Raw genomic sequence first — 13,270 nt, 5'->3', positions numbered from 1 at the left:
ATACATTATCACTGAACGTACAGAGATGTTATTATAACTTTTATTTTCTAGTTTTATATATATTATCTTGTGTGTATTGTTATACATGTTATTAGTGAGCCTACAGATATGATTTGTATTTTATTATACCTTTTATATTCTAGTATATAATATAATATATATATATTATATTAAATGTTATGTATATAGTGTTGTGTGTATTGTAATACATGTTATTAGTGAACTTACAGAGATGTTTTGTTAGTTATAATAACTTATATATTCTAGCATATATTATTATATATATATATTATATTATATTTTATGTATATAGTGTTCTGTGTATTGTAATACATGTTATTAGTGAACTCACAGAGATGTTTTGGAGGCTTTGACCACTGGCAGCAGCCTCAGAAGACCCTCCTCTGAAGCAGAGTATTTCTTCAGGTCAAACACGTCCAGCTCCTCTTCTGATGACAGTAAGATGAAGACCAGAGCTGACCACTGAGCAGGAGAGAGAGATTCTGTGGAGAGACTTCCTGATGTCAGGGACTGTTGGATCTCCTCCACTAGAGAACGGTCGTTCAGCTCATTCAGACAGTGGAACAGATTGATGCTTCTCTCTGGAGAGAGATCTCCATCTATCTTCTTCTTGATGTAAGACACTGTTTTCTCATTGGTATTTGAGCCACTTCCTGTCTGTCCCAGCAGACCTCGTAGGAGAATCTGATTGGTCTCCAGAGAGAGGCCCAGGAGGAAGCGGAGGAACAAGTCCAGGTGTCCATTCTCACTCTGTAAGGCCTTGTCCACAGCACTCTGGTAGAGGAGGAGGAGTTTATCTTCCCCAGAGTTTGGTTGTTCTTCTGAGAGCAGATTGACCCCAGTGTCTATGAAGTGCTTAAAGACATAAAGGGCAGCCAGAAACTCCTGGAGGCTCAGATGGACAAAGCAGAACACCTTGTCCTGGTACAGCCCACACTCCTCTTTAAAGATCTGGGTGAACACTCCTGAGTAAACTGAGGCTGCTCTGATATCGATACCACACGCTGCCAGGTCTGCCTCGTAGAAGATCAGGTTGCCTTTCTCCAGCTGGTTAAAAGCCAGTTTTCCCAGAGAAACAATGATCTTCCTGCTCTGTGAACTCCAGTTTGGATCTGTTTCAGCTCTCCCATGATACTTCCTGTCCCCCTGTATGGACTGAACCCTCAGGAAGTGGCTGTACATCTGAGTCACGGTCTTGGGCGTCTCTTCTCTTTTCTGGGATGTTTTGAAGAAGTCCTCCAGAACTGTAGCCGTGATCCAACAGAAGACTGGGATGTGACACATTATGTGGAGGCTTTGTGATTTCCTGACGTGGGAGATGATTGTGTTGGCCAATGTCTCCTCTCTGAATCTCTTCCTGAAGTACTCCTCCTTCTGTGGGTCGGTGAACCCTCTCACCTCTGTCACCATATCAACACACTCAGCAGGGATCTGATTGGCTGCCGCAGGGCGTGTGGTTATCCAGATGCGAGCGGAGGGAAGCAGGTTGCCCCTGATGAGGTTTGTCAGCAGAACGTCCACCTTGGTGGACTTTGTGACATCAGTCCATATCGGGGTGTACTGGAAGTTCAGAGGAAGTCGACACTCATCCAGTCCATCCAAGATGAAGACCACTTGGAACCGATCAAATCTGCAGATTCCTGCTTCTTTGGTCTCAATAAAGAAGTGATTAAGAAGTTCCACCAAGCTAAACTCTTTGTCTTTCAGTAAATTCAGCTCTCTGAAAGTGAGGAGAAATGTGAAGTGTATGTCGTTGTTGGATTTGCCTTCAGCCCAGTCCAGAGTGAACTTGTGTGTTAAGATGGTTTTACCAATGCCGGCCACTCCAGTTGTCATTATTGTCCTGATTGGTTTATCTTGTCCAGGTAAGGGTTTAAAGATGTCCTCACATCTGATTGGTGTTTCCTCCTTGACTGATTTCCTGGAAGCTGTTTCAATCAGTCTGACCTCATGTTCCTGGTTGACCTCTCCATTGCCTCTCTCTGTGATGAAGATCTCTGTGAAGAACTCATTCAGAGGTGTTGAATGTCCTGCTTTAGCGATTCCCTCAAACACACACCAGAACTTCTTCTTCAAATGACACTTGATTTCATGCTGGCACTCGACAGCATCAGATCCTAAATGAGAAAAACAACAGAAGACATCAGTGGGAACATGTCAATATTTATCAACTTCATGATATTTAGTGGCTTCATAACTTGGAGAAGCTGGTCATGACAAACAAGACTGCATGTTACAGATTAAAAATGTTCAGGACTATTTCGTTTTTTCCACAGCAATATGATTGGTCTAATGATAGTGAATCAGTGTAAAGTGACATGCTGCAGTTTATGTTTGATATAAATAATGATAATAATAATAATACATTTTATTTCAAGTCGCCTTTCATGACACCCAAGGTCGCCTTACAATTCATTAAACAATGAATTGTTTAATGGGTCTCCTACTGAGGAGACCCAGGTAGGAGGGGTAAGAGCAGTGAGCAGACCCAGGTAGGAGGGGTAAGAGCAGTGAGCAGACCCAGGTAGGAGGGGGTAAGAGCAGTGAGCAGACCCAGGTAGGAGGGGGTAAGAGCAGTGAGCAGACCCAGGTAGGAGGGGGTAAGAGCAGTGAGCAGACCCAGGTAGGAGGGGGTAAGAGTAGGCCAGTTGGATCACATGTGTTTCGAGGGTGTCAGACAAATGTTTTGGGGCAGGGGGTTCATAAGCCTGGGAGCACTGCAGGTGAAAGCCCTAGCACCCACGGCGCTGAGAGCCCTAGCACCCACGGCGCTGAGAGCCCTAGCACCCACGGGGCTCAGAGCCCTAGCACCCACGGGGCTCAGAGCCCTAGCACCCACGGGGCTCAGAGCCCTAGCACCCACGGGGCTCAGAGCCCTAGCACCCACGGGGCTCAGAGCCCTAGCACCCACGGGGCTCAGAGCCCTAGCACCCACGGGGCTCAGAGCCCTAGCAGCCACGGGGCTCAGAGCCCTAGCACCCACGGGGCTCAGAGCCCTAGCACCCACGGGGCTGAGGGCCCTAGGCAGGCTACGGGAACTCATATTAATGTTAGAAAACCTCATAAAGTGACATTTTCATGCCATGGGACCTTTAAGGTCAACCTGGTGTTGGACAGGGAGCCAGTGTAGTTGGATGAGAACGGGGGTGATGTGGTCGGATGATTTGGTGCTGGTGATGATGTTTAACATTCTTTAACCTGATACCCCAACAATAAACCTTCACATCTGGATAAAACCATTTTAACATTAAAGTTAGAAATATATATATATATATATATATATATATAGATATAGATATCTATAGATATCTCAAGATATGTGATTTAATCTGAGCATAACAAATAAGAGTCTCATACTGAATTAGCATTTGTTCTCTGTTTTGGAGATAAGAGTCTCTTCTGCCCTTTGAAATAATTGTCTCTGTCTTCTAAAGAAGAGTTTCTTACCGCCCCACAGTATGTCAGCCAGTTCCTCCTGGTTCATCTCCATCAGGCAGAGCTTTGTGATGTCTACCACTCCCTCTATGGCGCGCCTCCTCTGCTCCTTGTTCTTATCATCCACCTCCTCCTCCTCCCTCTGACTCTCTGAGCACTGTGGGTAATCTGGGAAGAGATCCCTCCATAGCTTCTTCAGCTCCTTGTCTAGAAAAGCGTGTGCGTTCTCCTCAGCCCTCTGGAACAGAACAAACATCACAGAGAACTTTACTCTGAACTCACTGAGGACATCAGAAGCATCTGTCCTGGATTCACGCCCCGCTGGTCTGAAGAGGGAAGCCTGGAGACTATTAGCTCCACAAGAGATGCTTTCTTAATGTTCATGTAGAGCTAAAGTCAAATGTCTTGTTGGACATTCACACACCTTGATCAGCTCTGTTTGATGCTGCTGTACAGACTGAGCACTGGTAACCTTTGACCTCGCCTGGTGTGGTCTGTGGGACACACACACACACACACACACACTATTGTATTTCCCATGACTTGTAAACATTGATATAGAATCGATATAGTCTGACAACAACCAACTGGTCTGTTTTCATCATCTGTTTGAAACTCCTACCTCTCCTCTGTGGAGGGGCATCCATCTTTAAAGTGAATCAGTCTACCAATAGAGCGGTCACTCTTCATGGAGACACAGCTGGGTCCAGGGGAGTCTGCTCTCTGCTGCTGGGCTCTTCTGGAAAAACAAGAACCAGGATTTATGGACGTTTGATAGAAGCTGTACCTCTATAATCTCTAGGGCTGTCAGGGTCTGGTCGGTTAATCGATATGCACTTGTTGGACCAAATTCTCATTGGTCGGACAATGGCTGGTGTTCCTTTTATAAGGAACTAAGAGCTTCTTAGTCCATTATTTTAGGGCAGGAGGGACAAATGCAAACCGATGCTTTTTATATTTGAGCGCAGTGTGGGGAACGTTACTTTTAAAAAGTAATTAGTTATAGTTACTCACTACTTGTTCCAAAAAGTAACGGAGTTAGTAACTGAATTACTCTATAATAAAAGTTAAAAAAAAATAAACGTACTGTAAAAAATAAAACCTTTTTTTTTTTGCTTTATAGATGTGTGTGTCATTGTGAGATGCTTCATTAGATTTGTCGACAAAGTATTCGCTGTTGGACATAATGTACACTATACATGCACGTTCTTGCCTTTGACCTCAATGAAGTAGTGCTTATATCTCCACCTTAAAAATGCCAACTTTTCATCGGATTGCTCCGGACTCGACATCTCTGCTGCTTCTTCGGATCTGTTTGGAGTGTGTGTGTGTGGTGCGCGTGGCCTGGCTTGTGTGTAAAAACACTGGCTCCGATTGGCTACCATGAAACATGACTCTGCCTTAGCCAATCGTAATCGCTTATCTTGTTGTTAACCCACCTGGTCTCCTCACTAGCAGTGTGTGTATGGAGCCAGGGGTGCGTTCGGATTACGCAGTTCTTTCAATCAATTCATAGTAACGCACCACATTTAACGTTCAGTAACGATAACGCCGTTGTAACGACGGAAACTAATTACGGATTTTAATTACGATGGAAAGTAATTAGTTACATTACCTCGTTACTGAAAAAATAACGGCGTTACCTAACGCCATTCTTTTAAACAGCGTTATTCCAAACACTGTTTGAGTGATACCACCTGGTATCACCCTCTCAACGTTGAACTGGCCCATAAGGAAGACCACTAGTCCTAACTTACTGGACCTTTACTCCGCTACAAACTAATTGATTCCACAGAAGTCATTGGTCCGGTAGCATTGGGTTAGAAAGGACAACAAAAAAGCATGACGTAAGTGTAAAGGAAGTGAAAAGCATTTCAGCTAAAATCGTAAGGCATGAGTACGTGGGTACGTAGTTTCTGTTTTAATAATCAACCACATCACTAAAACACCCTTATCCCTTCTCTCATTACCATCATGTCAACCACATCACTAAAACACCCTTATCCCTTCTCTCATTACCATCATGTCAACCACATCACTAAAACACCCTTATCCCTTCTCTCATTACCATCATGTCAACCACATCACTAAAACACCCTTATCCCTTCTCTCATTACCATCATATCAACCACATCACTAAAACATCCTTATCCCTCCTCTCATTACCACCATGTCAAGCACATCACTAAAACTTCCTTATCCCTTCTCTCATTACCATCATGTCAACCACATCACTAAAACACCCTTATCCCTTCTCTCATTACCACCATGTCAACCACATCACTAAAACATCCTTATCCCTCCTCTCATTACCACCATGTCAACCACATCACTAAAACACCCTTATCCCTTCTCTCATTACCATCATGTCAACCACATCATTAAAACACCCTTATCCCTTCTCTCATTACCACCATGTCAACCACATCACTAAAACATCCTTATCCCTTCTCTCATTACCATCATGTCAACCACTCTCTCAACGACGCTCTTACCCCCATCTTTAACCTCTCCCTTTCCACCTGCACTGTCCCAAAATGCCTGAAATCTGCCACCATAGTCCCGGTCCCCAAGAAAACAGTTATGAGCAGCCTAAATGACTACAGACCTGTGGCGCTCACTTCCACTGTGATGAAGTGTTTTGAAAGACTGTTGCTAAAAAACATCAAAGCCTCTCTCCCCCCCAGCCTTGACCGGCACCAGTTTGCGTACAGGGCTAACAGATCCACCGCAGATGCCATCAACACAGCCCTCCACAACATACTGACACACCTTGAACACCCTGGCACCTACGCAAGACTGCTGTTTCTGGACTTCAGCTCTGCATTCAACTGCATCATCCCCAGCCAGCTGGTGTCCAAGTTACTCAGCCTGGGCATCAACCAGAACATCTGCAGCTGGATCAGAGACTTTCTGACAGACCGCCCTCAGTCAGTGCGGATGGGCCCTCACCACTCATCAGTCCTCACACTCAGCACAGGGGCCCCCCAGGGCTGTGTGCTGAGTCCGCTACTGTACATACTGTACACCTACGACTGTACACCGTCACACAACAACAACATCTTTGTCAAATTTGCTGACGACACTACAGTAGTGGGGCTCATCCACAACAACGATGAGTCTGCTTACAGAGACGACATCCACAAACTCATCACCTGGTGCTCCACAAACAACCTGGCCCTCAACTCCTCCAAAACCAAGGAAATGTTGATTGACTTCCGCAGGAAAAGAACAGACCCTGCCCCTGTCCACATCAGAGGAGATGTAGTGGAGAGGGTCAGTGACTTCAAGTTCCTCGGAACACACATCTCCTGTGACCTCACCTGGTCCACTAACATCTCTGCCCTGGCGAAGAAAGGTCAACAGCGCCTGTACTTTCTAAGAACAATGAGGAAAGCCAATCTGCCTCAGAAACTGCTCCAGACATTTTACACCTGTGCCATACAAAGCATCATCACATACAACATCATAGTGTGGTTCAACAGTTGTACTGCGGCTGACAGAAAAGCCCTGGACAGAGTCAGGAAGTCAGCCCAGAAAATAACACACACACAACTGCCGTCACTTTTTGACATACACCACACCAGATGCCAACAACGAGCACAAAACATAATCAAGGACAGTTTCCACCCAGGCCACTCCTTGTTCTCGCTGCTGCCCTCCGGGAGGCGCTACAGATCATCACGGTCCCACACATCCAGGCTGACCAACAGCTTCTACCCCAGCGCCATCAGGCAACTGAACTCTTGCACATAGTTGTCTGCCCACACTGACTGACACTGAAAACACTGACTGCACTTTAAAAATTGACTGTGCACTTTAGGAAGCTGTGCAATATTGAATTTTACTGTCTTATTGTTGATTGTGTGTATGTCTTTTTTTTTTATCTTCACTGATGTTTTTAAACCACATGGAGGTTTGCATTTTAAATTTCGTTTGTACCTTGGTATAAATGACAATAAAAGGATTCAATTCAATTCAATTCAATTCAACCACATCACTAAAACATCCTTATCCCTTCTCTCATTACCATCATGTCAACCACATCACTAAAACATCCTTATCCCTCCTCTCATTACCACCATGTCAACCACATCACTAAAACCCTTTTTCACCTAAAAATAATCTCACCCCCCCCCGATCTTTCATCGCTTAAGAAACCCTCGTCCATGCCTCAACCGGTCACTCGTCCTCACCTCTTCTCAATAGACTGATTTCCATCTTTAAATTCAGGAGGTCTATCCATAGACCAGTCACTCTTCATGGAGACACTGCTGGGTCCAGGGGAGTCTGCTCTCTCCTGCTGGACTCTTCAAGAAAAACAAGGGTTTATGGCTGTAGGATAGACACTGTATTTCTATAAAATCTGATAAATTCTTACCTTTGTTCATAAATTGGCTACCATGAAACATGACTCTGCCTTAGCCAATCGTAATCGCTTATCTTGTTGTTAACCCACCTGGTCTCCTCACTAGCAGTGTGTGTATGGAGCCAGGGGTGCGTTCGGATTACGCAGTTCTTTCAATCAATTCATAGTAACGCACCACATTTAACGTTCAGTAACGATAACGCCGTTGTAACGGCGTAAACTAATTACGGATTTTAATTACGATGGAAAGTAATTAGTTAGATTACCTCGTTACTGAAAAAATAACGGCGTTACCTAATGCCATTCTTTTAAACAGCGTTATTCCAAACACTGTTTGAGTGATACCACCTGGTATCACCCTCTCAACATTGAACTGGCCCATAAGGAAGACCACTAGTCCTAACTTACTGGACCTTTACTCCGCTACAAACTAATTGATTCCACAGAAGTCATTGGTCCGGTAGCATTGGGTTAGAAAGGACAACAAAAAAGCATGACGTAAGTGTAAAGGAAGTGAAAAGCATTTCAGATAAAATCGTAAGGCATGAGTACGTGGGTACGTAGTTTCTGTTTTAATAATCAAGCACATCACTAAAACACCCTTATCCCTTCTCTCATTACCATCATGTCAAGCACATCACTAAAACACCCTTATCCCTTCTCTCATTACCACCATGTCAACCACATCACTAAAACGCCCTTATCCCTTCTCTCATTACCATCATGTCAACCACATCACTAAAACACCCTTATCCCTTCTCTCATTACCATCATGTCAACCACATCACTAAAACACCCTTATCCCTTCTCTCATTACCATCATGTCAACCACATCACTAAAACACCCTTATCCCTTCTCTCATTACCATCATGTCAACCACATCACTAAAACACCCTTATCCCTTCTCTCATTACCATCATGTCAACCACATCACTAAAACATCCTTATCCCTCCTCTCATTACCACCATGTCAAGCACATCACTAAAACATCCTTATCCCTTCTCTCATTACCATCATGTCAACCACATCACTAAAACATCCTTATCCCTCCTCTCATTACCACCATGTCAACCACATCACTAAAACCCTTTTTCACCTAAAAATAATCTCACCCCCCCCCCGATCTTTCATCGCTGAAGAAACCCTCGTCCATGCCTCAACCGGTCACTCGTCCTCACCTCTTCTCAATAGACTGATTTCCATCTTTAAATTCAGGAGGTCTATCCATAGAGCGGTCACTCTTCATGGAGACACAGCTGGGTCCAGGGGAGTCTGCTCTCTCCTGCTGGACTCTTCAAGAAAAACAAGGGTTTATGGCTGTAGGATAGACACTGTATTTCTATAAAATCTGATAAATTCTTACCTTTGTTCATAAATTGGCTACCATGAAACATGACTCTGCCTTAGCCAATCGTAATCGCTTATCTTGTTGTTAACCCACCTGGTCTCCTCACTAGCAGTGTGTGTATGGAGCCAGGGGTGCGTTCGGATTACGCAGTTCTTTCAATCAATTCATAGTAACGCACCACATTTAACGTTCAGTAACGATAACGCCGTTGTAACGGCGTAAACTAATTACGGATTTTAATTACGATGGAAAGTAATTAGTTAGATTACCTCGTTACTGAAAAAATAACGGCGTTACCTAATGCCATTCTTTTAAACAGCGTTATTCCAAACACTGTTTGAGTGATACCACCTGGTATCACCCTCTCAACATTGAACTGGCCCATAAGGAAGACCACTAGTCCTAACTTACTGGACCTTTACTCCGCTACAAACTAATTGATTCCACAGAAGTCATTGGTCCGGTAGCATTGGGTTAGAAAGGACAACAAAAAAGCATGACGTAAGTGTAAAGGAAGTGAAAAGCATTTCAGATAAAATCGTAAGGCATGAGTACGTGGGTACGTAGTTTCTGTTTTAATAATCAAGCACATCACTAAAACACCCTTATCCCTTCTCTCATTACCATCATGTCAAGCACATCACTAAAACACCCTTATCCCTTCTCTCATTACCACCATGTCAACCACATCACTAAAACGCCCTTATCCCTTCTCTCATTACCATCATGTCAACCACATCACTAAAACACCCTTATCCCTTCTCTCATTACCATCATGTCAACCACATCACTAAAACACCCTTATCCCTTCTCTCATTACCATCATGTCAACCACATCACTAAAACACCCTTATCCCTTCTCTCATTACCATCATGTCAACCACATCACTAAAACACCCTTATCCCTTCTCTCATTACCATCATGTCAACCACATCACTAAAACATCCTTATCCCTCCTCTCATTACCACCATGTCAAGCACATCACTAAAACATCCTTATCCCTTCTCTCATTACCATCATGTCAACCACATCACTAAAACATCCTTATCCCTCCTCTCATTACCACCATGTCAACCACATCACTAAAACCCTTTTTCACCTAAAAATAATCTCACCCCCCCCCCGATCTTTCATCGCTGAAGAAACCCTCGTCCATGCCTCAACCGGTCACTCGTCCTCACCTCTTCTCAATAGACTGATTTCCATCTTTAAATTCAGGAGGTCTATCCATAGAGCGGTCACTCTTCATGGAGACACAGCTGGGTCCAGGGGAGTCTGCTCTCTCCTGCTGGACTCTTCAAGAAAAACAAGGGTTTATGGCTGTAGGATAGACACTGTATTTCTATAAAATCTGATAAATTCTTACCTTTGTTCATAAATTGGCCTCTTTTTTCTGAACAGGTTACGTATGCTCTTCATGGAGACATGGCTGGGTCCAGGGGAGTCTGCTCTCTGCTGCTGCGCTGGGCTTCAACACAACACACACAGTTGTTCTCAGAATAAAGATGGAGTCATGAGATATCACTGCTGAGCTCTGAGATGGACAACAGTCACAGACAGAGAGATCCTCTTCTTACCTCTTAGCTTTGCTCCGGCGGCCATGTTCCCCAGACAGAGTGGTCTTAGAGGTAGGACCCCCCTCCTCTCTCTCCTCATCCATAGTCGACTGGAGACCTGGACACAAACACAACTACACATTGTTTCTGTGGACTCTGTTTGAGTACCAAATGAATGAACTGACTGCATGACTAGATCTACACACTCTATCACTATCTATGTCTAGATCTATACTCTATCACTATCTATGTCTAGATCTACACACTCTATCGCTATATGTCTAGATCTCATACATGTCATTATTAGGATTATTCCTTACTTCTGAACACTGACCTCTCTTCCAGTAGATCAAAGTCACTAGAGCATCAAGAGTCTACAGATCAGTGTGCTATACCTTTGTAGACGGCCATCAAACCACCAATAGGTAACTAATGTTACCGATAAAACCCAACAATAAAAGTCCACAGCATGAACCAAACGGACCTCACTACAGCACAGACTGAACCTCCACAATAAAAGTCCACAACACAACCAAACGGACCTCACTACAGCACAGACTGAACCTCCACAATAAAAGTCCACAACACAATCAAACGGACCTCACTACAGCACAGACTGAACCTCCACAATAAAAGTCCACAGCACAACCAAACGGACCTCACTACAGCACAGTCTGAACCTCCACAATAAAGGTTCCTGGACCAGAGGTTCAATATGAAACGCCCTCAACACGGTGGAACTAGTGATTGATGTTCTGACCCATATTCCTTTATTCAGGTTCTCTCTCTGAGATCAACGTCTCTTTTACAGCAGGAACCTGTAAACACTGAACTGGGACTGGAAATAGATTCATCTAGAACATATCAATACAGTGAGAATATACAACCAATAATCTAAAGAAAACATGACATTTAGCGAGCTGTACCGTAGCTTCTCCGTGATGAAAACGTGTCCTGCCCCTTGTCGTGTGAAAATATTACAGCACAGAAGGAAATGAAGATCAGTCGAAGGAAGAGATTCAGGTGTTCACCAAAACACAAAGTAAGAGTTGAGAACCGAGACGAACGCTAACACAGTTCTAAAGAAGACAGTGAAGACAGATCGAATGAGGAAGGAGACTTTGAACACCAGCCACCAGTAAAACCATCAATCATTAACTAACTAAAGAGGATTACATGGTTTACCTGTACCACACCACACACACACACACACACACACACACACACACACACACACACACACACACACACACACACACACACACACACACACACACACACACAGACACACACACGCGCGCGTTCCAGCAGCTTAAGAGTCAAAAGTAGAGCAAAAGAGAGATATAAGCGATAAATACAAAATAAAATAAAAATAATAAAATAAAGATAAAAACGATGTACACTATCTACACCTCTCACAGGTGTACATCATAAGTATAGTTACACAGGATACTGGCTCAGTATGAGTATAAGTACACAGGATACTGGCTCAGTATGAGTATAAGTACACAGGATACTAGCTCAGTATGAGTATAAGTACACAGGATACTGGCTCAGTATGAGTATAAGTACACACGATACTGGCTCAGTATGAGTATAAGTACACAGGATACTGGCTGAGTATGAGTATAAGTACACAGGATACTAGCTCAGTATGAGTATAAGTACACAGGATACTGGCTCAGTATGAGTATAAGTACACAGGATACTGGCTCAGTATGAGTATAAGTACACAGGATACTGGCTCAGTATGAGTATAAGTACACAGGATACTGGCTCAGTATGAGTATAAGTACACAGGATACTGGCTCAGTATAAGTACACAGGATACTGGCTCAGTATGAGTATAAGTACACAGGATACTGGCTCAGTATGAGTATAAGTACACAGGATACTAGCTCAGTATGAGTATAAGTACACAGGATACTGGCTCAGTATGAGTATAAGTACACAGGATACTGGCTCAGTATAAGTACACAGGATACTGGCTCAGTATGAGTATAAGTACACAGGATACTAGCTCAGTATGAGTATAAGTACACAGGATACTAGCTCAGTATGAGTATAAGCGTGGCATTGGACAGGCTATGACTAGGGTTGCCAACCGTCCCGTAAAATACGGGATCGTCCCGTATTTGGCAACTAAAAGACCTGTCCCGTAATGAACTGATACGGGACGCACTTTGTCCCGTATTTTGGGGTCGTGTTGTAACTTTATGTAATGCCGGTTATCGTTGCATTAATAAAACCCGTGGGTTGCTTAAGCGTATAAACACACGGAGGCAAGGATGCAGTACGAGCCAGTTACTTTATTGGCGCACTATAAACACACTGAATAGACCCACGCAGCCAACCACCGAACCCCGAAGTAATGACCGTCTAACACAGTTGAGCACCGAGTGCTCAATCCAATACTCCACAGGTCGTAATCGCGTGAACGCGTCTGCCCGCGATCGCGCATAACTCTCCCCCCCCCCCCCCCCCTCAACAATCTCGATCAAGAGGTGTCCCGTATTTGAAAGTCTGGGAGTTGGCAA

At 44.0% G+C, this 13,270-nt stretch overlaps 1 protein-coding gene across 1 annotated transcript; it reads right to left on the bottom strand.

Moving 5' to 3' along the window:
• Positions 1-348: 348 nt before the first annotated feature.
• On the bottom strand, positions 349-11,913 carry LOC311375757 (NLR family CARD domain-containing protein 3-like; the record flags this gene model as incomplete). Its single annotated transcript, XM_084490806.1, has 9 exons — positions 11,660-11,913; positions 10,755-10,851; positions 10,544-10,645; positions 10,359-10,472; positions 9,006-9,119; positions 4,079-4,195; positions 3,881-3,950; positions 3,469-3,694; positions 349-2,138 (listed from the first exon to the last, which is right to left on the bottom strand). The coding sequence occupies exons 2-9, from the start codon at positions 10,835-10,837 to the stop codon at positions 349-351; spliced, it is 2,616 nt and encodes an 871-aa protein (XP_084346932.1). The 5' UTR covers positions 10,838-10,851; positions 11,660-11,913.
• Between the last annotated feature and the right edge of the window lie 1,357 nt (positions 11,914-13,270).

Source organism: Micromesistius poutassou (genome assembly GCF_964030765.1).
Source record: "Micromesistius poutassou genome assembly, contig: SCAFFOLD_3065, whole genome shotgun sequence".
In the NCBI taxonomy this organism is placed as follows: domain Eukaryota; kingdom Metazoa; phylum Chordata; class Actinopteri; order Gadiformes; family Gadidae; genus Micromesistius; species Micromesistius poutassou.
The sequence above is the reverse complement of the archived record's forward strand: the minus strand, read 5'-3'. Positions and strand labels throughout refer to the sequence as shown.